The sequence below is a fragment of the Camelina sativa genome, chromosome 4 (assembly GCF_000633955.1).
Source record: "Camelina sativa cultivar DH55 chromosome 4, Cs, whole genome shotgun sequence".
In the NCBI taxonomy this organism is placed as follows: domain Eukaryota; kingdom Viridiplantae; phylum Streptophyta; class Magnoliopsida; order Brassicales; family Brassicaceae; genus Camelina; species Camelina sativa.
In genome coordinates, this window is record NC_025688.1 from 21,415,975 (window position 1) to 21,441,085 (window position 25,111).

Genomic DNA, 25,111 nt, shown 5'->3' on the forward strand with positions numbered 1-25,111 from the left:
TTACTAAAAGCATATGGTTATGTGCGGTGATTTGCAGAGGAAAGCTGCTTCAACTCCGAAATCTAGAGTTTCTCAGAAAGCAAAGGAAGAAGCAAATGGTGAAGATACACCTCAGAGGACACAAAGGGTAAAGAGACAAACAAAGAGCATAAACGAGAGTCTTGAACCTGTCTTCTCTGCCTCTGTAACAGAAACAAATAGAGGATTTGATCCAAGTAGCTCAGCTAACTAATCTGAAGATGATTGAAGCTTTGATAAATATGTTAACTTCAGGCAGGTTTTTAGCAAATGGTTCCTAGTTTTTGAGCCAAGTGTACAGATTTGAAACATTCGGTTCAAGTTTTATTTTTTAACGTGCATCAGTCTTACTCTTAAGTAGAAGAACTAAACGGTACATATATGTATAAAATATTATTATTGGATTTCTAATTTTTAACCATTGATCACAATCTTATTTAGTGGATTTTTAAATTTTAGTATATGATATATGAAGAAGAAATTTTAGCAACGGCCTAAAACTTGGAACTTGGAAAGCTTCCATGGCCCAAATATAAAAAAACATTATTGTGTTAGAAAAGGAAAGAAAAAACAAAAAAAAAAACAAAAAAAACTGATAAGGGAAGAGAGGTTTTATAATTTGACCTGAAGCCTCGGGCGGCTGAGACTGAGAGAGGAAAAACCATGGAGGACCATCATCTTCCCGAGACTTTGAAACCCTTCTTTCACAGAGCCACTGAAGCACAGGTTCGATGGTCTTTTTTTTTTAATTCTCTAATCATCCAATCATTCGAACACATATCCATTGGTTTCAAAGTTAGGGTTCTTATTTATTTTCCAAATCTTGGATTTATTTACTCTCATTCAATGATTATTATGATGCCATGACCTGAACAAATTAACACTTGCATTCATATTCATAATATATGTTTTTTGTTTTGGTAGGAGCGATTGGCTAAAGCTTGAAGCTGCTGTTGCGTCGACCAAGACAGTTTCTTTCAGAAACTGTTCCCAATAATCTCTGGAACAATTGGTTGAGGAGTTACGTGATATAATATACTCTTTTTTTTTTTCAGACATTCCGGATGCTAAACTTGTTGAGGAAATTGCTCAAATTCAGTCGAAGCTTGAAGAAGCTAACGCCACTGTGATGCAAGAACAGAGGAAGGTGATCTTCTTCTTCTTCTCTTCACATTATTTGTCTCATTACCTTATGTGTTTGGTTTTGGAGTTTTGACTAATAGATTATTCTACTACTAGGTGAAGGAAGTGACCATTGAAAACGATAAGCAAAAGTACCGTATATTGCAACTTGTGCGGGCGCTAAAGGATGCTGATGAGAAGCTTGAGAAACTCTCTAATAAGTGATTTCATTCTTCTTTCTCTTTATTCTGATTCGTTTTCTTTAACATCCTTACTGAGGAAAGGATACTCTCTACTCAGTAATATTATTTTTAACTGACAAGGTATCATAAAGGATTGAGTTTTGCTACTCTTATCCTGCTCTGTGTTTGTGTGTGTATCATAAGCGAATCTGCAGTTTCTAGTTTCGCAATGTCCATATGGTGATTTAATGAAGATATTTATACCATGTGATCCCTGAGAAGAGAAATAGCTTACTCCATATTTGAAATGAGCTAGCTTTGTTTCTGTTATGAACATGAAGCATTAATGCCTACACTCTCTAGTATCATAGTCTTTCTTGAGCTCATTTTGAGTCACGTTGCTGATATCTCAGAATCTGCCAACCCATCATCAGGCCTAGATTTTATTGCTGCCTCTTCTTTATTGGATTTTGCCTTTGAGTTAGATTTAACGAGGCACTGATTAGTAGCCCATTACCCATGCCTGGCTCTGAGAAGCAAAGTCCAAAATCATCTCCATGGAAAAAATGTTCATATGCAATAATGCTTTGATCCTTCAGTCTGTTTGTGACCAAAATCTTTAGAGCCTCTATTTCAGGTATTAAGAATTTGCCTTTTCTTCTCTGATCTTTTGTTTGGATTTTGAACCCATTAAGCCAAGAACCTGATGATGATGCGCAACACCAATCGACAATTTGATGAAAGCGTTTCTTTATTGCTTTTGTTTCGACTTATGTTTCTGAGGCTTTACTAAATGTTACCCTGAGAGTGAGAAGTTACCAGAGATCGGCTTGTTTGATTGAATTGATCAAACATGTGATTTGTAATCAAGTCCAAAATGCGATTTTAAGATCTTTTCAGAAACCAAAAGATTGGGTCAAGTGGAAACTCAAAATAGAAAAAATTCAAACCCACACCCAAAATAGAAAGAAAAAAAAAATCCAGCAACGATTTTATACAAATTGAGATCAGATCATTAGCCCGGAACTGAAAAATAAAATCAAATATAAAATGGACGTAGCAATTACTAGAAAGTAGGTTAGGCGGAGTCAGATGGACCAGAAGGAAGCAGCTCATAACCATCATGGTGACGGTTCGACTCAACTGGTATGCATTTAAGACCAACGGCTAGGATCATGCTTACGGAACCAAGCAATATGCAAAGTAGCCAATGTTGCCAGCTCAATGGCACAGTGCTTGCAAATGCTCCCAGGAACTCAACAATGATCACTTGGAATCCAACTGTTGCAGTCATTACAGCAACAAACACCCAACTGTTGAACATTCCTTTAAACACGTTTATCTTCTCTATCTCTCGGCTGTTTACCTCGTTAAACACCTGTTTTTGTGCAAATCATTAGTGTTCAATAATTTCAGAAACACTATATGTTTATTTGGTTTTTATGGTGAATTTAGTTCACCTGACAAAAGACGAAGGAGTTGAAGATGATGGTGTTAAGAACAGCTGTTGAGTCTGGGCCGTTGAGGTTGAGTATTTGTTTGCCAGCAAAGTTGAGGATGCCGAGGACGATTAACTGATATATGCTTTGACCAATGATGTTTCTCCACATTGCTCTGGTGATGAAGCTAGCAGTTCTAGCTATTGGTTGACGTTTCATTAAACCTTCATTGGGAGGTTCAGTTGCTAGAGCCAATGCACCGAGTGTGTCCATGATCATGTTGACCCAAAGTAGCTGCACCGCAGTGAGTGGTGCAGATCCTGAAAAGGTTTAAAACATTCATTGGTGAGATTGTTCCTCATTGCTGGAAATTGTGTATGTATTTGATTTTACTTACCAGTGATGCAAGCAGAGACAAAGTTGATGATCAGAGCAACAACATTAACAGTTAGCTGGAACTGAACAAACTTCTGGATGTTTATGTATACAGCTCGTCCCCATTTCGCCACATTCACTATCGTTGCAAAGTTATCGTCCATTATGATTACATCAGCATTCTCTTTCGCAACCTGTGTATTCCCGAGAGTTTACTTATAGAACATTATAATATATCGATTTACCAATTATATAATAACTCAGTAACAGAGAAGAACCAAAGGCTAACCTCTGTTCCAGCTATTCCCATGGCAAGTCCAATGTCAGCCTCATGCAATGCAGGAGCATCATTTGTTCCATCCCCAGTAACTGCAACTACCTCTCCCATTTTCCTCAAGTTGTTGACTAATGTATGTTTGTCCAATGGCAAAGACCGAGCCATCACCTGAAATCAGTTAGAAAGAACATTCGAAAACGCTTTAAAAAAATTCAAGAGACGTGTGGGAGAATTAAGAAACCATTATATTAATCTAAATCAGAACCTGAATTTTGGGTAAAATGGCCCTCATTTCATGTGCAGGCAAATTGCGAAATTGTGAACCTTCTATAGCTACACCTCCAGCTGTAAGTATACCACATTCCTTTGCAATAGCTTTGGCTGTGCTTAGGTTATCACCAGTGACCATACGAACAGTGATTCCAGCAGCTTGACAGGTCTGAACGGCTTCCCTAACACCAGGGCGAACCGGGTCCTTGATTCCAACAACTGCAACCAATGTGTAGCCACCATCAGGAAGATCCCCACTGGGAGCTTGATCAAGATCCGTGTAAACTAAGCAGAGAGTCCTCAGCGCCTCTGAAGCAAACCCCTCTATGACATCAGAGATACTTGCAATCTTTTCTTCAGATAAAGGAATAGATTCTCCGTTTGAATCCACAACCTTCTCGCACATTTTCAAGACTATTTCAGATGCACCTTTGCAGAAAGCACGTACTTTACCACCAGAATGAGATGTAAGAACAGACATTTTCTTCTTGTCTGAGTTGAAAGGCTCGATCTTGAGTATCTTATGTTCTCGGCGTTGCGTGTCAACATCACCACCCAAAAGCAAACCAAATTCCAGTATCGCCCTTTCAGTAGGTGAACCAAGGATCTGAGTTTTTCCTTCCTTATCCTTAACGACTTCAGAACCAGTGTTCTGAAATATGGCCTGTATAAGGATATTCTTAACTTGTTCGGATAGGTTCAACTGGAAGTTTTCCTCTTGCCTCTCCTTGATATTTTCACATATCCAAACTTTGTTGACTACCATGTGGTTAGTGGTTAAAGTCCCTGTTTTATCCGTGCAGATGCAGGTTGAAGAACCCATCGTCTCACATGCAGCCAGATGCCTCACAAGTGCCCTGTCACTCATTAACTTTTTCATAGCAAATGCTAGACTTAAGGTCACAGCCAAAGGTAACCCTTCAGGTACAGCAACGACTATAATGGTAACAGCAATTGCAAAGTAGTCAAGCAATGTTAGTGCATCTTCAGAAGACCACTCAGTGATGCTACCAGCCGTGGCTTTCTCCACAACAAACCTTATGCACAACACCACAAACGTAAGAACTGCAAAGCCTAAACCAATCTTACCTATGATTGTTGCAACCCCGTTTAGTTTCACCTGCAGAGGGGTCTCATCCTCTCCACCTTCACTGAGAGTATCCATCAACTTTCCCCACTCAGTCCTCATACCAACCGTTGTAACCAGCATTTTCGCAGAGCCATTTTGGACTTTGGTTCCTGAAAGTAGAAACGGCTTCTCTTTATTCACATGTGATGGTTCACTCTCGCCCGATAAGCTTGACTCGTCTATCTCTAGATTGTATCCGGATATAAAAACCCCATCAGCTGGAACTTGATCCCCAATAGACAAATGAACCACATCTCCAACAACCAATTCATGGATGGAGACCTCTTGTCTGCTCCCATCCCTGGTGACTTGAATGATAATCTTCTTTTTCTCTCGATCCAAATCTCTGAACTGCAAAGATTGCTTGTAGTCACTGATAGCAGTAACCATGACCACCAATATTATACTTAGCAAGATCCCTGTCCCATCATACATGCCCTTTGGAAATCCTTCTGTGGCAACTCCCACTCCTATCGATACTACAGCGCAGACCATAAGGATGATGAGCGTTATATCTTGAAGCGCCTCCCAAACAAACATTAAAAATGATCTGGCTGGTTTCTCAGTATAACGGTTTTCTCCATAGATTTTTTCTCTGATGGGTAGTTCACTCGAACGGACACCTTCAGTGAGAGATACAGACACTTTCTGAGCAATTCCTTGAGGTCCTCCGCTGGTCGTCAGGCTTTTTGTGTCATGATTGCGAACCATAGAAGCAAGCTCATCTGCTTCAACATAAAACCCTGCTTTTTTAACCTCATCAGTGAGCTTATATTCGCGGCGGGCACCAGCTGAAGAAATACACAATGAGAAGATTAAAAATCAAACCCAGTCGCCTACCAAATGTTGCAAATCATGCATCTCTGAAACTCAAACAATGCATATCTTACCATCAATGAACTGAAGAGCTGCCTTTTGAACGTAGAAGGCAACCCGTATCTTTTCCTGTTCATAAAACAAAGGAAAAAGTGAGCTAATAGAAGAACACTGACAACAACTAAATCATTAGTCGCTACAAGAAAGAACTAACAGTCATTGCTATCTTCTAGATTAAATAACAGCACCAAGACATGCCAACCGCTACAAATTTTTTGATTTGTTGAATCCTCTGCATTATACTTTTTATGCAGAAGAGGGTATATTCTTTACGCTAACACCAGCCAATTGTTGTTGTATATGTCAAAAGTTACAGAGATCCAACAAAGATTCAAACGGAGCTAATGTACCTAAAAATTGTTGTTTTTTTTTTTTAAATCTTTAAAACTTAGTGAAATTGATAATGTCTTTGCATCACAAATCACGTTTTGAAAGTAGAGTTCAAACAGGCAAGATTATATTTTAGTTAGCTCAATAGTCATCTGTCAGTCATAATAGTCAAACAGCCTAATGTCTCTTGTTCAATAGGAAAGAAGAAAAAAAATAATGACCAAAACAGAGAAGAAAGGGACCAAAGGACTTAAAAATTCAAAGAGATGCCCATAACTGATTCTTTATTTAATAGACGCAAGTGGACAAATAAAGTCTATGTCTGTTTCTTTCAAAAATATGATATGGATCCGCTCTCACGAAATTTCCAAGAAACTTCCCAAAAGCTAAGGTAGGTGATTGCACAACAAGTCCAAAAAAGAGAATGCTCAATAGTCAATACCCAAAAAAAGTCAACAACTATATGAATATTAGAGACCAGATCTTTCTTAACGTCACTTTAGTTAGTTTTAACGTCCACAAAATGGATTCTTAATTATCCTTGAGCTTCCAAAAAAAAGGTGCAGCGATGGGAATATGCTTACGATATAAAGTACTAAAAGTCTGATTTATATTGGAGACGACACGACACGAAAGCATGACATGGACAATTATGTCAATGTTGGGTAGGCAAATAGTATATGAATAGCCATAATAAATAACTCATCCGTTACACATTACGATCATAATCAGTAGTAGTAGTTGTCCCAAATCAATCTTATAAAGACTTAGCTGAATTTTAATTTACGCGTCATTTTGTTTTTTTGGTTTGGTTGACTGAAAAGGTATTAGTAGTATCTGGGTTTGGAATGAGGTAACTATAATTCCTCGGTTCACAATATAACTGGAACGAGACTTTTGGATCGCTAAGGCTAATCGCGAAAAACAATGAAGAAATGATTAAACAAGAAAAGCAACCAAAAACATCATCGAACGGAAGAATCATCAAACCTAAACCGAAGGATCATCATCGTATAGTTTAATTTATTTGTAACTTATATATCAAACGGATCGTGATCTGATATCGTTAAAGGAAACATCAAAAACTGTAGTCGAAAATGAGTAAATAATTACTAGTACTGAAAAACATTAACAACCAAAAAAAGAAGAGAAAAAAAAAAACGATCAGGAAGCGAGACACAGAAATCGCAAGTGCATCTACATGAAGAGAACAGAGCTAAAACAAAATCGAGGAAGGAGAAGGAGGGGGAAACAGACCTGGATCTGGCATCTCTTCTTCTCATTCTCAGCGAGTTTCTCGAGATTACTGATCATACGAAAACGACGAGCTCGATTTTTGACGAGTCCGACGGAGGACCTCCATCGTTGACGAGCTTCCAGCGACGGATTCTTAGCTTCCACCTCGAAATCCTTTAGGAGATTAGACATCCTCCCTCCCGTTTCTTTTTCTCTATCAAATAAAAAAAAAAAAAAAACTCTCTCCGTTTACTTTTTCCTCTAAACAGAGAGAGAGAAGAGAGTGTTAAGGCTCAAGGCTCCTTCTTCTTCTTCCCCCCTATTCTTTATGCTAAATCTCTCTCTCTCTCTCTCTCTCTCTCTATGGAGCAACGTGGGAGTTTGTTGCGAGTGTTGAGCATTTTTATGGAGTGTCCAAAACTCTAAACCCGGTTTTACTCGGGTTACCGGGTCGGGTCGCCTTTTCGTATCCATTATTTTTAATTTTTGACGCAGTCCAACTTTGAAGAAAAAGCCTTGCGTCCCCTTTTCGTGGGTTTCGGATGTATTATATTTATTCAATTGTTAGTTTTGTTTTGTTGTATCAATTTTTTTTTATAAAAAAAAATTGATACAATAAAAACATGTGACGTTTACTTACAAAGTATAATTGTAAATATAGTAAAATCGCAGAGTTGCACTGTTGCACAGATCCATCTTCCAATAAAAACGTTATTTTTAGCATGTTGATTTAGCTACAATTTTTGTCTTCTTTATGTTCTCTTAATTTCCATGCTAATGTTACAAGTAGGTTACAATTACTAGTATTAGATGACTCTTTATGGTTAATTAAGTCTGATCTCTGATCTAAAAAATTATTATATATTCTCTATGTCCTACAAAGATTAATGTTTTGGGTTATATTTTTTTGTCCCACAAAGATTGATGTTTTGTAAACTTCAAAAAGTAATCATTGAAAATATTAAAAATTTTAAATTGTTCTTGGTTTAAAATTAAATAATATTTCTTTAGTTAAAGAAAAAAATATGTTTAAATTTAATAATTATTGTTTTCTTAAAATACGTAAAAGATTCTAAATATCAATATTTTAGGGACAATCTTTTAGGACTGATATAGTAAGACATAAATCTCATACCTTTTTTTTATAGTTAACCGAAAATAAATAAATAACAAACACTAATAGATTAAGTAAATGGATGGTTGCTCTGAAGCCTTTAAAGGTGCGTGGACACTAATAGCATATGCCCATCCCAACTTGCTCTGTTTTAACGTATCGCCCACCTTTGCGAGACTGCGCTGCCTCTCGTAATATATGATGTTTTAACTAAAGCACACAGATTAAGAAATCTTTACTTTTAAAAAGTTCAACTAATCAGAAACAATACTGCATAATATAAAATACTAAATTAATCTAAAAGTTGCATAGAAACTTGAAAACATCATATATTATAAAACAAAAAATTTCTCTAAAATATCTTATATTTTGAAACGGATGGAGTATTTTCTTTTGGTCTCTGATACCCCTTTTCAATTCTTTACAATATTAATATGCACACCTTTGTTCACCAAATTATATTCAAGACTTTTATGTTTCTCTGTATGCAAATTTCATAAATAAAAATTGACCATTTTGGTAGCACTAAACCTAGCTTTATGTTTAATTGCGGTTTAACAAAGTTGACGAAAAAACAAAATAACATGTTGATCAGATCCATACAGACAGACCTTTAAACCTGAGAACAATCATGCTGCTCTTAATATTAAAAACTATAGTTAATTCAGAAAACTGGTCACTTATATATTATTAACACATGTACATTATATATGACGTTATATGATGTGAACTTAAATTATTAAATGTAAGAAAAAGGTTAGCTCCATAGTCAGAAAAATTCATTCAATATATTACTATAATTGTGGAAGTCCTAGCTGTTATTGGCTTGTCACCCATTTTTGACCCAGTTTCTCTTAATGAGGTGCAAATTCTTTATTTAACAACAAGAAAAATAGTAGTAGCAGTAGCAGCCTAGCAGGTCTTATTTAGCACACAAAATGGTAACAAGTTTTTGATTTTACTTATTTTTAGAATATGATAATAAGACTGCGCCTAGCCAGATGCAGAACCCCCCTCCCCAGTACAACTTATTTCATAAAAGCTAATCAGGATATGTTGTTTGTTAAGTCTTTAAGCAAACTGGTCAAGCACATACAACAACATTTGACAGTTGACACAATCAAGAATCACAACATGGACAAATATTCTACAAAGTCTGTTACATTGGGAACCATATTCCATATAATATGAAGATATCAGATGTTGACACACAAACTAATCAAAGATAATACAATCTTACTAACCCAATCTGTGTCATGACAATAAATTCTCTCAAAAGATTATGATCATTTGAACCCGATTATGATGGCAGAAAACAAAACAAGAAAAAGTCTGAGAAGAAGATAAAGAGCACATGGAGTAGTAATTAACTCACAGCTTTAAAGACTATCAAGCTTGTCTACTGTATAGTACTAATCCTGCTCCTCCTTGTTACATTAGTTAGTACAAAAAGGGAGCCTTTTATAGGCCCACTGATGTTAAGTAGTATACTTCAATGCATCTTCTAGTTATAGGATCCATAGGTAGAAGTAGAACTTAAAAGTAGCTAGAAGAAAGAAGAACTAAAATGAGTAAATGACAATTTAATTTGGTAGAGCAGCAGATAATTTTCTTGCCAGTTTCCATATATATCTTTTAAAAAATGTCTTCTCACATAAACCAGCAGAGTATATGACTATAGAACATGAATTGTCTAAGAGATACATTTTGCAGTTAATGCCTCGGAATTTTGAAAGATGCATTGGATGAAGAAAATATATATTTTTGGCTAAGTAATCAAGAACAATAAATCAGACCGTTTCGTTGTATGTCCCTCAGATTTCTTAATAGTTTGAGCAGTAAAATTAGGCCGTACCTAATTAATTACCTAACATTAAACACTAACTTCTACTGAACTGGACCGGTTCAATGATACACTTAATAAGTTTGTAACCGGAAGAAACCAGACCAAATTACTTTGAATTCTCAAGTAACCGGAACTGATTGAAATTTATCGGGTACCTTCCCTTGTACCGACAATGGTACGCTAATCTCAGATTCAGCTTGGGATTTGTCTCGTCTTTATCTCAACAGCAAATCGTGTTTTTAGAGTCGTCTTGAAAATTCTTCTTCCACAAAAAATATCCCAATCTGACAAAATCCGAATCGGTGAGGAGAAACGCTAACTTCGAAAGGGGTTCACTTTATCTCTCTCTCTCTCTCGCTCGAACAGTCTCATGAGCGAGATTTGCTTCTTCTTCAACAACAACACTCGGTATTTTCACTCCTCCTGATTCTCTTTGTTTCATCATCATCTAGGGCAGAAACAATGGATGGAAACAAAGAGGACGCGTTGAAGTGTTTGAAAATCTGCAAAAATGCCATGGAAGCTGGAGATCGACCTCGCGCTTTAAAATTCCTTGCTAAAGCTCGTCGTCTTGATCCTAATCTCCCTATCGATGATCTCGTCTCCGAGCTTAACAACAAATCAGACGAAACAGGATCTGCAAAACCTCCTGGATCTGCTGCAACCGCCAAGGATTCTTCAGATCGGCCTTCGTTACGTCAACGTGGATCGTCAACGACGTCATCATCGTCTTCTTCAATCTCCTACACTGAAGAACAGATCTCTATCGTGAGAAAGATTAAATCTAAAAAGGATTATTACGAGATCTTAGGTCTTGAATCAAACTGTTCTGTTGATGATGTTAGGAAAGCTTATCGGAAACTTTCTTTGAAAGTTCATCCTGATAAGAACCCAGCTCCTGGTTCTGAAGAAGCTTTCAAATCCGTCTCCAAGGCGTTTCAGTGCTTAAGCAACGAGGACGCTAGGAAAAAATACGATGTTAGTGGTTCCGATGAACCTATCTACCAACCACGTGGATCTGCTAGAAGTAATGGATTCAACGGTGGTGGATACTATTACGAAGACGAGTTCGATCCCAATGAGATTTTTAGAGCCTTCTTCGGTGGAGGAGGATTCGGTGGTGGTGGAATGCCTCCTGCCGCTACTCAATTCCGATCATTCAACTTCGGAGCTACTCGTCAAAGAGCAGCTAATAATAACAATCAAGCTCCTGAAGCAGGTTTCAATGGTCGTATACTTCTCCAGCTACTTCCTGTTATCTTCATACTCCTGCTCAACTTCTTGCCTTCTTCTCAACCGGTTTACTCACTCTCTGCTACTTATCCTTACCATTACAAGTTCACTACACAGAGAGGTGTCAATTACTTTGTGAGATCGTCTAAATTCGAGCAGGATTACCCACGTGATAGCAACGATCGGCATGTTTTGGAAGAACAAGTTGAGAGAGATTATGTGTCTATACTTAGTCAGAATTGTAGGTATGAGATGCAGAGGAAACAATGGGGATTTGTTCGTGAAACACCTCATTGTGATATGATGCGGAGATTTGAGACGGCTGAAGGCTAGCACCAAGAATGATTGAGGCACACACAAATGGGTCAGCTTATAAACATTTTTCATGTCAACGCCTTCACGAATCAGAACTGATATATGTTTTTGTTATTGTTTTGGATTTATTATATAATGNGTATTGCCTAATCATACTAGATGCCTCAGCATTAGCATCCATCACGCTTAATTTGTGCCCAGTCCCAGATCCTTCAGATAGCACGGAATGGTCCAATAGCGAAATAGCTATATGGACAGCATCAATGTTATACCCTTCATCTCCTGCTTCTTTGGACANAAAAACATATCCTTCGTTCTAAAGTAAAGTAACAAAACTGGGTTCAAAAGCTTCTTACGGGACCTTCCTCAGAATAGGGTTCAAGTTTTCTTAGATTCAAAAGCTTCGAGCAACCTTCTCATACAAGTCTCGGGGCCAGTTCCGCTGTGTGTTGCTTGCAAGAAATCCAGCAATCTGCAAAAGAAATTCACAATTGATATCCCTGTACTGATCTCTCCTGATCTGACAAGTGCCTGATTAAGTATTTTGTCAATGTGTACCTTAGATCTCATACCCCTCATCGATCCATCAGTGTCAGCTACGTTATCCAGACACGTCAGAGCAACCTTGAGTAAATCAGGGACACAGGTCTGAAAGTAAGAGGATGCTCTCTGAAACTCGTTTGGGGTGGTGTTAGGTAGTCTTGGATCGAGATGTAGGAATGGAAGTTTCGCGACTTCTCTTATGGCATTTAGATGATTGCCTAGTCTGGCTAACTTGTGGATTGACAGTATTGCCTCAAGCTCTCTTAGTATTGTTTCTTGCTCCATGACTTGATCACTTCCCTGGATACTGTAGTATACACAAGTGTGTGAGACTTCTAGTAAGAAACTCCATATTCAACAACTACACAACTAAGATAAGTAGATGAATGAATCCATAAGAGTCTGCAATTTACCTGGCTTCAGGGTGATATTTGTAAGTATCGAGAATATCATTGCCTGAGAGAACAAGCCCCGCTGCTTGGCTTTCACCATCTGACCTTCCACGGACAAGGGAGCAAATGGCTTCGGATAGACACTTGTTTACCGTTTCCAAGGCAGACGAATACGCACCAACTCGCTTCTGTATTTCTATCGCCTGCATTCGATAACAAACAGTTAAGAAACTGNTGGTAATCCAGTCGGTAAACTGCCCAAAAAAAGGGAAATCAAAAAGGCAACTCCAAAACTTAAATGTAGGTTTAAAGGTGAGAAAATATACAAGAGGAGCAAACTGTTGCTGAGATGAACGGGATGATTGGGCAATTTCTCTAGCTTCCTCATAATANGCTTGACACTGAAGCGCAGCTTCAATCAAGAACTGCTGCTTCAATCTAATATCCGGCAGAAATCTTCCAAGCTCGCCTTCTTCACCGGANAAGAAACTTGGGGAACAGCAATGAAAATATTATGCAGTTCAACTTAATTGTTGAGGACAAAGTGAAAATTTAAAGCGTAAGCGAAAATATGTGAAACCTGCTGCCAAGTAGTATCAAATGGTGGTTGCCTATGAGCATCGCCTGAATCANAGCTTCTCGCCCCCCACCTACTGCAATAGCAGCTTGTGCATAGTATTCCAGCGTCGTTTTCAGATCATCATGATGTAAAAACATCGTCCCATATTGCCTAATCATGCTAGATGCCTCAGCATTAGCATCCATCACGCTTAGTTTGTGCCCAGTCCCAGATCCTTCAGATAGCACGGAATGGTCCACTAGCGAAATAGCCATATGGACAGCATCAATGTTATACCCTTCATCTCCTGCTTCTTTGGACATGTACATAATCACTGGTAGTAACTGAATGCTGAGAAGCAAAACATATGGGTATACCAGAGGGTCTTTGCCATTCTTAGTGTAATAAGATGGCTCAAATTTATTAAGATAAGCCTGAAGATCATCCAAACTGTAAGGCACTAGCCCATCATTCAAGACCACAGATGAACATCCACCAGCTACGTCACGTACGCATGATAGTTTGAACCAAAGAAAATCTTCTATTGTGTTAAAGAGCGTCGAAAAATCCCTCACGATTCGATCAATTTGCCGTCGGGAACCAGATATTATAGTGTAGAGTAGGAGCTTCTTCTTGTCATATGTTGTCTGGCCCAACCTCAACAACCTCTCACATTCTTCAGAAGCAATAGCGGCGGTATGTGCAGCCACAGTACCACCCGTGGTAATCCACTCGGTAAGCTGCCCAAAAAAAGGGAAATCAAAAAGGCAACTCCAAAACTTAAATGTAGGTTTTAAGGTGAGAAAATATACCAGAGGAGCAAACTGTTGCTGTGATGAACGGGATGATTGGGCAATTTCTCTAGCTTCCTCATAATAACCAGTTCTCAAACAAAAATATATCTGTAATCAGAGCGGTATATTTCATCAATCTCTTACTTTAAGAAACTTGGGGAACAGCAATGAAAATATTATGCAGTTCAACTTAATTGTTGAGGACAAAGTGAAAATTTAAAGCGTAAGCGAAAATATGTGAAACCTGCTGCCAAGTAGTATCAAATGGTGGTTGCCTATGAGCATCGCCTGAATCAAAATCTAAAAGCCCATAATCTCTCAGACGAATCTGCAAAGTATTGAAAAAGAATCAAGAAATGCAAACAACCCAATGTATTTGACTGCCACAAAATAATATTCCTGTGTATATATCTGTTTAGTGTTAAGCTTTTTTAGATCTGTGGCACTAACCCGAAGAAAAGCACGAATTCTTTGCAAATTTCCAACAGATCCACCAAGAGCAGCCTAGAACAAGATACGAAAAAAAGGAAACATGTTCTGACTATTAACGCACTTGAACTCACGGAAAGATCAAGGGCATACTTTCAAGGAAGCATCCTTGAAGTTAAGAAAGTAATTAAAAAGATGCATCTATATGTAGCATTCTGTAAATAGCAGTTGCATGCAAAATTAATACAAGGTAGAAACGAGTACTTGTGTATGATGACTTTGAATTGTATCCATTATATGTTTCCCATGCCCACATTCCAAATGGCGTCTTGCACCTATCACGAGGGCCATCCTCTTGGAGACACCATGTTGTACTTCTGATTCTTCACCTGTCATTGCCTGATTTATAGATTGGTTAAGGCCTTGGAAATGTAAGAACAGTCCTTTAAGGTGCCACTGGTTGGAAAAATAAACTTCCAATCAAAAGATCACCTGAATAAGTTGCCATATTTTCTGAATGTTGACTGATTTTCCACGAGTCAGATTAATTCCTAGAATGTCATATGCACCATTGAACGATGTTGCAGGCTATACAAAAACATGAATAAGATGTTGGTAGGAAACAGAGCTGAACAAATGAGTACAAGGTCAACTAGTTATACGTAATGCTAAAAAAAGACACTCATCATCAAAAGGTGAAGGGTGTACAGATTCTTTTTAAAATTTAGCTTGACCTCTAAGAGCAGTAACAAAAAAATGCACAATTATCATCTGCAATTATCAAACAGGACGACATTCAAAATGCACCAATGTAAATATACGAGGAGGTTTTTGGAAATCCATACTTTAAACGGCAAGCCTCGTTCTCTTGCAGAGTTTAGTTTCTTCACAACCTCGGCATAGACATATGACTTTTTCTCATGAATGGGCTTGTTAGTCATAGACACCAGTTCCATTCCAGGTTTTGAAGATACTTGAGGACTCAAAGCCATTAGTGAACCAGCATGAGTGCCTCTGCTTGAATCGATCATCTTGGTCTTAGGTAACATTGAAATTTTGCTAAGGCTATGAAGAAAGTCACGTTTTTCTTTTCTACAGTCCTCCTGCCATAAACAGATTTGACATTGAAGTATATATGAGAACTAATATCCTTCTAATTAGCAATAAGCAACTCAACCAGCTTCTAACTGATTCTACGCCAAGAATTTCCAAATTACAATGCCATATATATGTAGGGATGAAGAACATGTTCCTCTGTTTAACAATTACGTTCTCATGCTAATATCATTTACCAGACTCTGTCTGTACTACTAGTAGCATAATGAGGAGAAGCTAAAGGCGAGGAGGAAAAACTTTAAAACCATTAGAAACAGGAGAAAAATGTATGAGGGTAAAAGATGTGACAGCTGAAACTAACACGGAAATCAATTCAAAACAATTTTTGATAGACGAAATACTGACCTCCAAAACTTTCAACATGTAGTTGTTAAAGCTTCGAACGTTATCTTTTTGAGCCTCCTGTATAGCCGATACCATAGCCATTTCATGAACCTGGAGACAAGAATAATGGCATATAGAATATATGTAGTGTGATCTGAAAATAGGGAAGTTTCGAAGAGCACTTAGATATAGAAAACCTGTTGCAAGTATTCCTCAACACTTGTTGCGTCGGCAGGGAATACATCCTCAAATGTCGTCTTTTAACAATCCAGAAGAAAAAAAAATTAGAAGCGTATGTGGCCAAACTATACATTACTCCAAAGACAACCTACTAGAACACAAAGCAATATAAGCTAGTTGATAGAGACAGAAAATAGAAAAAATGCTCACCTTCAACTCAAATGACTTAAGATCACGAGATAATTGATCTGCATTGATTCCCTCCCGTGCAAGTAGTCTGTGTATTCAATCAGCAAAAAAAATAAAGAGTAACAGAATAATCATCACACTCAAGTTGTATAGCTAGCTTCTCGCTTATGAAGTTATTAACAACGGAAGACCACCCAATTTTTTTCAAAAATATCAATCAGAGGATTCTACTGTGTTAAGCTCGTCGGACCTAAAAAACAATCTCGCACCGCAATACTCTTTAATGCCCAGACTGAGTCATCAATTTTGAATTCTCCGGGACTCAACTCTGTAGGACATTAACGCAAGACCTAGGGATAAAGAAAAGAATCGAAGCTGAAGAGAGTACCTAGTAGCAGCAATAGACTGTGCCGGAGCTTCGTTTCTTAGGGTTTTAGCCTTGAGTTTCCTCGACAATGTTTCCAATTGATCCAAATTCCTCTACAAATCACACATACATATCATAACGAATCAATCGCGACGCGATAAGGAAGCTAATAAACCAGATTTTACAACCTAAAGCAACCAACGGCGAATATTTTCTACAAACAAATGGAGAGTCGGAATCGAAAAGAGTAGTGGTTAGTTGAAGGACCTGAAGAGGAGGAAACTGAGACGAAGGAGTCGCTTGATCCAGAAGCTTAGTCGAATAATGGAGAAGATCAGTCCATCCACTCATCTCCTGGTCGTTCGCCATTGATACTGGGTTCAAGCTCTACACAAGGAGTCAAGGAGAAAAAGAATGGGAACTGGGAAGCGTGGTATGATTTGAAACTTTTTACAAACTCTTTTTTTTTTTCTTTTTCTCATTTAGTCTGAAAAGACGATATAACGTATGCGGTTTAAACCGGTTCGATCGGTTCGGGTATTGATTCCTTATTTCTTCGGTACAATAAAACTCAAACCAAAGAATTGGTGAAAACATTATACACACATACGGCACGACCTATTTGGCTGCTGGGTTCAAGCTCTCGGGAGAGAGTTTGGAAAGACGATATAACGTACGCGGTTTGAACAGGTTCTATCGGATCGGGTTTTGATTCTTTATTTCTTCGGTACAATGATACTAAACCAAAGAATTGGAGACAGATAAAGAGCACGAGAACGACCTAAAAGAGACAGATATAAAACTGTACACCAACTGTTCGACGAATTGCCCCCATCGAAGCTTGCTTATGGAGGAAAAAGACTGGGAAGCTTCCTCTTCGAGCGAAAACGAAGCTGGTGATTTTCCAAACGATGATGACGAAGAGTTTCATTCTGGTGGTTCAGTGCCCAAGTTACAGTTCAGGTGAATAAAAACCCGCGGCTAATTTCTCGTTTTACTTGCCCGCATTATAAACTGCTAAGTCAACTCAGTTTCTCTTTCTATTGGTGTTTGCAACATGTAGAGTAGGATCTTCCAAGGCTCGTTGGATTGCCGAATTAGGAATGGCTGAAGTTGAAGTTAAAAGGGGGAAACTTTGGACAACTACTGGAATCATTCGTAGTGGAAAGACATATTGCTTCATTGAAGAGTCTCTGTATGTGGCAAACTAAACATTTTATACTAGTTTTATGGATCTTAGATTTCTGAAATTCACATTATGAAATCTGTTCCGCAGGTATTTGAGTGAAATAGGGGAGTTGCAGATCTTAGGTAGTGAAGATGATGTTGTGATCCCGTTGAAGGACTTGTATGAGAAAGTTGCAGAGGAAGAAAGTGGTTGCTGTTGGGAAAACTACGAGGTTTATAGATACTTAAAGGGTCTTGGTTACATCCTAGGCAGGCATGGGGTTTCTTGGACATCAAAGGATGCTGCATTTACAGTTCGTTCCGCTGAATGTCCTGAAGATAAGGATACTGTAGCTAAACTCTTGGGAGATATGCAGATCTGTGATGCAAGAGCGGTGTATGACGTGTATTTGCCGAATAGCAGATTCAAGAAGTCTTCTCCTGGTGAACCGAGCTTTGTGGCTTGCTTCTCGGGGTAAGCACTTTCGTTAGCTAGAACTATGAAAGCAAGTTTGCCATTACACATCTTACTCAATATACTCATCCGCTTTTACAGGGACTCTCCACCAAGCAAAGAAGATATTAAAGTCCTGCAAAAGCGCATAGCTGCGCCATTAATGTTCTGTCATATCGCTCAGGGCCGTGCCAGTTTCTTTTCCTTCAGTTCCATAGACCTCCCTGTCTTACCGTAAAATGTAACAAAAGACTGAATGATCTTGTATTCTTTCGACAAAGTCAGAAAACAAAGTAACTTTGATGTTGCGTATATCATGAGGTATTTTATGTACGACTCTTTATGTTTTTCTACAAGAGATGAGAAGAATTTTGTAAAAGGCTTCAGGAAAAGAAAATGGAAAGACGAATGCTTTTTTGAGTGAGATTGCTTGTATCTTCGAAGATATCTAAGGACGGCCGAGGTTTTTCAGGTCCCTTGGCTTGGCAAACCCCTTTGGTGTAATTGTTGACAGTTTCGGATACAAATCCTTGTATGTTTCTGTTATCGCTGTTTCTGCAATTCCAGTGACTTCTATAAGATCTGCAACTCATCAAGTGTCAATATGTTAGAGAAAGAGAAGAGCTGATCAGACTTTGCTTTACAGCTAGCTTGCTATTTAGATGGAGATTTACAAGTAACCTTTGAGCAGCTTCTTCTCATAAGAAAGTCGAGCAATGGCATATACGATTCCTGCGGCAACTGATACATGACTCCTACTGCTGCAATAAGTAGAAATATGGTTTCTTTAAAGTCAGCTGCTGCATCATATATCTGCTTACTCATCCACTAAATTCTAATGAAACTGCTCAAATGATGAATGTACCTATCAGTAATAATATCATAAGCTTCCGCAGCTTCTTGAGCAGCTTTAACAGCTTCGCTATCCAATCCAAGTTCAGAACAAAACCGCTTCTGCAGATGAATATAAATGTCAGTAAACGAGAGCTATTGACACAGGTGAGCAATACAACAAAAGTTTAATGCACAAACTCACTATAAAGTCAACAGCTTTGATACTCATCAGCCAATTTTTGTTCATCTTCAGTTTCTCAGCTATGAACCCAATTGCCTTGGTAATATCCGGTATTGGGGCTTCATTGGCAACAACAGATATTTCTACAACAAAAATGGTTTTGAAAAAGCTGATTCAGCTACAGCAAGAAAGGAACCAGGATCTTTCAGGTTTCAAGTATTAAGTATATATACCCGCCATAGACCGAGTCCGATCACTGCATCGACAGGCAATGTAGATACAAGCAGCGCAAAGGACGTTTGGTTCCTTTCGTTTCTTTCCTATGTTATACTTCTCCACTTCCTTAAAGATCTCATTAGCGTGATCCTGTAGATCAAGAAACACACCAGTTCAAACTTATCCGTATACTAACTATTCTAACAGGGACAAAACAAAAAGCTTATTTACCTTGACCCTCGGAGGAAGTTTCAACCTGCAAAAATGGATGAAGCAGTATTTAACTCTGATCATCTTAAATTCTCTGCATGTGTGATTGAAGTTCTTGTCTAAGAAGAGAAAGAATGAAATAACGGTACCCATCGGAGATAGCTGAGATGGAGACGATGACACCATCGGAAGAAGCAGTAATCGTCTCGGGATTCTGCGAATTTCCAAGAGTAAGGGACAAGAAATCATCGGAGGAACCATTCTCTAGCTCGGTGGTAACGATAGAGCCTGTATCAAAGCCAGGTTTCAGCGAATATTCATCGGAAGAAGCAGTGTTCATCTCGGGGTTCTGAGTATTTCCAAGAGTAAGGGACAAGAAACGATTGGAGGAACCATTCTTCAGCTCGGTGTCTACGGTAGAGACTGGTTTCAACGAATCTTCAAGATTAGGGGACAAGAAATCAACAAAGGAACCATTCGCGGGATCTGTGGTGGACCTGGTTGTGACAATGGACAGACCACTATTGCTTATCGGAGGATCACTGAGACGACGAACAGTATCGTTCTCTTTAACATCGACACCATCTTCGACAGAGTGATATTTAATTTCAAGACCACAATGGGAGCATCGTGTCCTTCTCTCAACGTGATCGGTGACAACAGTGGCCCTCTTACATCCTCTGCAACAGTCACGCCACACCTGCATCATCGAAACCCTAGTTTCTCTATCCTGATTTTGCGATTCCTTTGATCTCTTCTTCTTTCTCAGTGCTGAGTAGAGTCAGGTGGAGATTTCGGGAAAAACAAAGTGGAGGGACTCTGAAACAGAGTTAACGGTTGCTTCTCATCTTATTTTATAGACCAAAAAAAAGTTCAGCTGTGTTACGGTACACGTAGATACAACAATATGAAGCGTTAATATAATAATATGGGGCCCATTAAGCTTCGATCGGACGGTCTTTATCGTTTCGAGATATTACGAAAGGAGATGGAACTTTGTGCCGTTTCAAGGCTCCGTCACTAAAACCAGTGCCGTTTTTTGGCTGTTTGCCTAAGGAGTCACTCTCACCGTCTCACGTGAGTCGTGACGTCGTCTTTGCTCAGTCTTGTTGAGTCCTTCAATCATAAAATGATTAAACGGTCCAGTTTCTTTTTTATATGTAAATCAAAACATAATTTTGGTTAGAGAAATTCTCTTAGATAAAGTGGTCCATATCCAAAACTATGTTGTGAAGGCTCAAAAAAGTAATTAATATTTGAGTGTTTTTGGTTTCAAAATAATAACATGTTCCTGCAGAGACAATTTATATTTTGGGTTATCCCGAGAGGGTCTTTTATTATTTGCGTATTATACAATTTCTCAGCTGTTTAAGAGTTTACCAGAACACATGCTTGTATATCTAACATTCATAATAAGTGCGCAGGAGAGGATATCCAAATTAGAAGAAACACATCACATGCAAAAATGTGCAATCTAGTGCATTCTATTTTCAAGAAACTGCTCTACTTTAGTAGTATTAAACTGTATGTTTGATACGTACGTATCTTGAAACTTTTCTAATCAAGATTTTTCTTAACTCACCTATATATGTATTATGTAGATAGAGTAAGAAATTGTGTTAAAAGAAAAGAAAAGAAAAAAAAATACTAAGTAGAGAAGAATTGTTTCATACCCCGAAGAAAACTCTGGTATTGAATCTGATCATCCATTGGTATTAAAACTGTATCCCTAAACTCGAGAATGACTGACACAATGAAAACGCTAGAAAATTCGAAAAATTTAGCCTGACCATCCCAATTGGTATTTAAATCAGTTCACAAATAATGGTAACTGGTAAAGTACTGGTAACAAATCCGCAGTAGTAGATAACCCTTAATTAGGCGATGGTGATGTCCCACCAGCTGAGCTGACCAATTCACGCCAAGGTTTATTTTATTCGTCTTGCGTAAATCACGAATCTTTTCTTCATTTTAAGTTTTCCTTTAACATCCGGTTTACTATACTCATAATATATTTGAGCTAACCAAAAAACTGCATCTCATTCTTCATTAATAACACTTTTGTTTTATGTATTTGACGATCATATGTTAACATTTTTCCCCTTTAGAATGTACTCTAATGATCCTACCTTAACATCTTGTAACGAAGATCATATAATTATAACAAGAAAGCTAGTGGATAGAAGCAAAAATTCGAATATTTTCATTGCGATTTAATTAAAATAACCATATAAAGGCTTTAAAAAAAATTTCATTTCAGTCTACAACTAATTTTATATTAAAAATCCCAAAAATAGAAAATTAGGAATAATAAAAGAGACTAATCGGAGAGGACAAGAAAAGTAAATAAAGCCCTTCTTCTCCTCCCTCTGCTTTAAGTCCTTCCTCGTCTTCTTTGACACGGCTCTCATTGTTTGTTTTCCATCTGCTGACGAAATAATCTCGATGAAAGAGCCAAAACATACGACACAAAAATATATATTTTAAAGAAATAACAGTTTCATCCTCTCTTTCAAAAGTCTCCTCTTCTCTGTTTCTCTCTTGATGTAAGAGAAAGCAAAGCACCAAAACCCATATTATAATTTTTAAAAAAGCTCTCTTTTTTTTCTCTTCTGGGTTGTCTGATTCTCTTTTAGTAGGAGGAGTACCAAAAGTCAATCAGAAGCGTCGTAAATATCGAAACTTTTCCTTGTGGGTTTCTCGTTTTTGATTATACAGAATAATGGTTCAATACCAGAGACTCATCAGAAAAGGGGAAAAGCTTAGAGTTTCAGTTAATGAAAAAGGTGGTTCCTTTGCCGGAACCGTCGCTGGTGGTGGTTTCTCAAAGACAGCTAAACCGAAGATTATCTTAGTTCTCTTTCTCTCTTTCCTCTCTTGCTGTTACATCTTCAGCTTCTCCTCTTTCTCTCTACTAAGTAAAAATTCACCTTTTTTAATATAATTACTTCCATTAAATTTTATAGTTTTTTCTCATAATTTCGATTGTGAGTATTAAAGCTTATTTGACTTGTGCAGATGCTTTTAGCAGAGAAGCTCAAGGAATTGGTCCTTATGAACAGTTCATTGCACCTCTATGTTCAGGAACCTCTAATGGTATTTTCAAGTATTTGCAAATCTCTCTAATGAATTGTTTTATCTTCATCTAAAAAACATGTTCTTAATATAATAACCCCCTTGGCCTCTTTAATGATTACAGGAACAATTTGTTGTGACAGGGCCGGGTTTAGATCCGACGTTTGTATCATGAAAGGAGATGTTAGAACAAACTCTGCTTCTTCATCAGTCTTCCTCTTCACTTCCCTCCCAAAAAAGACAAACATCTCTCAAAATATCAAACCTTACACAAGAAAATGGGAAACAAGTGTGATGCAAACAGTTCAAGGACTCAATCTCGTTTACAGAGATCAAAATGATTCTTCAGTCTCTGAATCTGATGATGGTCACAACATCTGCGATGTGTTCTATGACGTTCCTGCTGTGTTTTTCTCCACTGGTGGTTATACTGGAAACGTTTACCACGAATTCAACGACGGGATCATCCCTTTGTTCATCACTTCACAGCATTTCAACAAGAAGGTTGTGTTTGTGATCGTTGAGTATCATAGTTGGTGGGTTATGAAATATGGAGATATCGTTTCTCAGCTGTCTTATTATCCTCCTGTTGACTTCAATGGCGACAAGAGAACGCATTGTTTCAAGGAAGCTATAGTTGGATTGAAGATTCATGACGAGTTAACGGTTGATTCATCGTTGATGCTTGGGAATAAAACGATTCTTGATTTCAGAAATGTGTTGGATCGAGCTTACTGGCCTCGTATCCGTGGATTGATACAAGAGGAAGAACTCGAGGCAGTGAACAAGACTGGTAAAAGTGTTGGAGAAGACAGGTTCAAGAAACCGAAACTAGTGATTCTGTCGAGACACGGATCGAGGGAGATACTGAATGAGAGTCTTTTGGTGGCACTAGCTGAGGGAATTGGATTCTTTGTCGAGGTTCTGAGACCGGATAAAACAACGGAGCTGGCAAAGATCTATAGATGTTTGAATTCAAGCAATGTGATGATCGGTGTACATGGAGCTGCAATGACACATTTCCTTTTCTTGAAACCTAAGGCAGTCTTTATACAGATTATACCAATAGGAACTGAGTGGGCGGCTGAGACTTACTATGGTAAACCGGCCAAGAAGATGGGATTGAAGTACATTAGTTACAAGATTAAACCGAAAGAGAGCTCTTTATATGATGAATATGGCAAAGATGACCCGATAATACGAGATCCTAAGAGTTTTACTCGAAAAGGATGGGATTACACTAAGAAGATCTATCTCGAGAGGCAGAACGTGAAGCTTGATTTGAAAAGATTCAAGAAACCGTTGTCTCGTGCTTATGATTTCTCGATGAAACGAATTTGACCGGTGTATAGCATTACACAAACCGAATGTTACCAATTAAAGGGGGGTTTTTAGATTGTATAAAATAGTTTTGAAGATGTATACGTTTTAGCTATACATGTAAATAAATGGGAGAAGAAAGAAAAAGTTTAGCTCTTTTATTTTGTGGCAATTTAGCTTCAAATGACTCAATTTTACAAGCTTTATTACTAACCGGAAAATACCAACTAAACTGAGTTTTTTCACTGAGTTCATACCACATCCAAATGGGTCAAAGGGCCCAACTATTGTTTGCTTTGTAGGCCCAAAAACCAAAACATGCTGTCGATGATTTCAGATTTCTCAATTCATTTTTTTACAGTTTTATTGTGTGTTGTTTACAAAGTTAAAAGTAAAAATAAAACACCAAGATTTGTAAAGTAAGTAAAAAACATCCAAACGGATCTAAGGGCCCATTTTTTTTTTTTTTCTGTTTGATAATATTGACTTTGAATTAATAAAAAAAAAATCTAGTTTTAATTTCTATTGTACCTTTGTTATGATTATCATCGAATTTCACTGTTTTTCAAAAACACATATGATTAAAGCTCTTCTAGAAATCTACACAAAAAATAGTAAAATGGAAACAACCTGCATATAGGTATGACAAGTGGCTCATTCTCTTTTTTAGCATGTTAGAGAAGTGTCTGGTTGATGGCAAAAAAAAAAAACAACCTTTTTTTTATATATACAAAAAAACCTTGTGTAAGTAATATCCCAAAGCGATTTCTCCTTATATTTATTATTTTATTTCATTTATGGGAATTTTTGTAACAAAATAGAACCACAAATAGATTTTTTCCTTTCGTAGAAAAAAAATAAATCTTAAGAAATCACGTTAGTTTCATATTGGATGGTACTTTACAAATTCCTAAAGAAAAACTCAACGATAGGAGATATTATTTTTTTCGCAACAACTAAAGATAGTAAATTTATCCCAAAAAAAAAAAAGAAAACTAA

At 37.7% G+C, this 25,111-nt stretch overlaps 5 protein-coding genes, 1 long non-coding RNA gene and 1 pseudogene across 7 annotated transcripts; 4 read left to right on the top strand and 3 right to left on the bottom strand.

The window, feature by feature from the left end:
* On the top strand, positions 582 to 1,588 carry LOC104781636. The gene is made up of 3 exons (XR_766926.2): positions 582 to 744; positions 943 to 1,165; positions 1,258 to 1,588. It is a non-coding gene; the product is annotated as an uncharacterized LOC104781636 (long non-coding RNA).
* LOC104781637 (putative calcium-transporting ATPase 11, plasma membrane-type) lies at positions 2,257 to 7,446 on the bottom strand. Its single transcript, XM_010506357.2, has 7 exons — positions 7,276 to 7,446; positions 5,703 to 5,757; positions 3,679 to 5,603; positions 3,426 to 3,581; positions 3,159 to 3,330; positions 2,783 to 3,081; positions 2,257 to 2,700 (listed from the first exon to the last, which is right to left on the bottom strand). Exons 1-7 carry the CDS (start codon positions 7,444 to 7,446, stop codon positions 2,401 to 2,403), a joined length of 3,078 nt encoding a protein of 1,025 aa, XP_010504659.1. The 3' UTR covers positions 2,257 to 2,400.
* On the top strand, positions 10,396 to 11,894 carry LOC104781638 (chaperone protein dnaJ 49-like). The gene is made up of 2 exons (XM_010506358.2): positions 10,396 to 10,516; positions 10,667 to 11,894. Exon 2 carries the CDS (start codon positions 10,677 to 10,679, stop codon positions 11,778 to 11,780), a length of 1,104 nt encoding a protein of 367 aa, XP_010504660.1. The 5' UTR covers positions 10,396 to 10,516; positions 10,667 to 10,676; the 3' UTR covers positions 11,781 to 11,894.
* Positions 12,064 to 17,103, bottom strand: LOC104781639 (annotated as a pseudogene).
* On the top strand, positions 17,271 to 18,700 carry LOC104781640. 2 transcript variants are annotated; one of them, XM_010506359.2, is made up of 4 exons: positions 17,271 to 17,618; positions 17,719 to 17,850; positions 17,932 to 18,297; positions 18,379 to 18,700. In XM_010506359.2, the coding sequence occupies exons 1-4, from the start codon at positions 17,503 to 17,505 to the stop codon at positions 18,512 to 18,514; spliced, it is 750 nt and encodes a 249-aa protein (XP_010504661.1). In that variant the 5' UTR covers positions 17,271 to 17,502; the 3' UTR covers positions 18,515 to 18,700. The 2 variants fall into 2 exon arrangements, with proteins under 2 accessions (XP_010504661.1, XP_010504662.1); XM_010506360.2 differs by having other exon boundaries at positions 17,724 to 17,850.
* On the bottom strand, positions 19,803 to 20,655 carry LOC104781641. The gene has a single exon (XM_019244186.1). It carries the CDS (start codon positions 20,424 to 20,426, stop codon positions 19,803 to 19,805), a length of 624 nt encoding a protein of 207 aa, XP_019099731.1. The 5' UTR covers positions 20,427 to 20,655.
* On the top strand, positions 22,102 to 24,269 carry LOC104781643 (EGF domain-specific O-linked N-acetylglucosamine transferase-like). Its single transcript, XM_010506363.2, has 3 exons — positions 22,102 to 22,635; positions 22,736 to 22,813; positions 22,917 to 24,269. The coding sequence occupies exons 1-3, from the start codon at positions 22,440 to 22,442 to the stop codon at positions 24,131 to 24,133; spliced, it is 1,491 nt and encodes a 496-aa protein (XP_010504665.1). The 5' UTR covers positions 22,102 to 22,439; the 3' UTR covers positions 24,134 to 24,269.

Excerpts from the sequence above, each read along its gene's own strand:
- LOC104781637 (XM_010506357.2), bottom strand. The coding sequence starts at position 7,446 with ATGTCTAATCTCCTAAAGGATTTCGAGGTGGAAGCTAAGAATCCGTCG. Across the intron at positions 3,582-3,678 it reads CCATTTTACCCAAAATTCAG|GTGATGGCTCGGTCTTTGCC; the intron begins GTTCTGATTTAG and ends AACTGATTTCAG. Across the intron at positions 3,331-3,425 it reads TGGGAATAGCTGGAACAGAG|GTTGCGAAAGAGAATGCTGA; the intron begins GTTAGCCTTTGG and ends GGGAATACACAG.
- LOC104781638 (XM_010506358.2), top strand. The coding sequence starts at position 10,677 with ATGGATGGAAACAAAGAGGACGCGTTGAAGTGTTTGAAAATCTGCAAA.
- LOC104781640 (XM_010506359.2), top strand. The coding sequence starts at position 17,503 with ATGGAGGAAAAAGACTGGGAAGCTTCCTCTTCGAGCGAAAACGAAGCT. Across the intron at positions 17,619-17,718 it reads GTGCCCAAGTTACAGTTCAG|AGTAGGATCTTCCAAGGCTC; the intron begins GTGAATAAAAAC and ends TGCAACATGTAG. Across the intron at positions 17,851-17,931 it reads TGCTTCATTGAAGAGTCTCT|GTATTTGAGTGAAATAGGGG; the intron begins GTATGTGGCAAA and ends TCTGTTCCGCAG.
- LOC104781641 (XM_019244186.1), bottom strand. The coding sequence starts at position 20,426 with ATGATGCAGGTGTGGCGTGACTGTTGCAGAGGATGTAAGAGGGCCACT.
- LOC104781643 (XM_010506363.2), top strand. The coding sequence starts at position 22,440 with ATGGTTCAATACCAGAGACTCATCAGAAAAGGGGAAAAGCTTAGAGTT. Across the intron at positions 22,636-22,735 it reads CTCCTCTTTCTCTCTACTAA|ATGCTTTTAGCAGAGAAGCT; the intron begins GTAAAAATTCAC and ends TGACTTGTGCAG. Across the intron at positions 22,814-22,916 it reads ATGTTCAGGAACCTCTAATG|GAACAATTTGTTGTGACAGG; the intron begins GTATTTTCAAGT and ends TAATGATTACAG.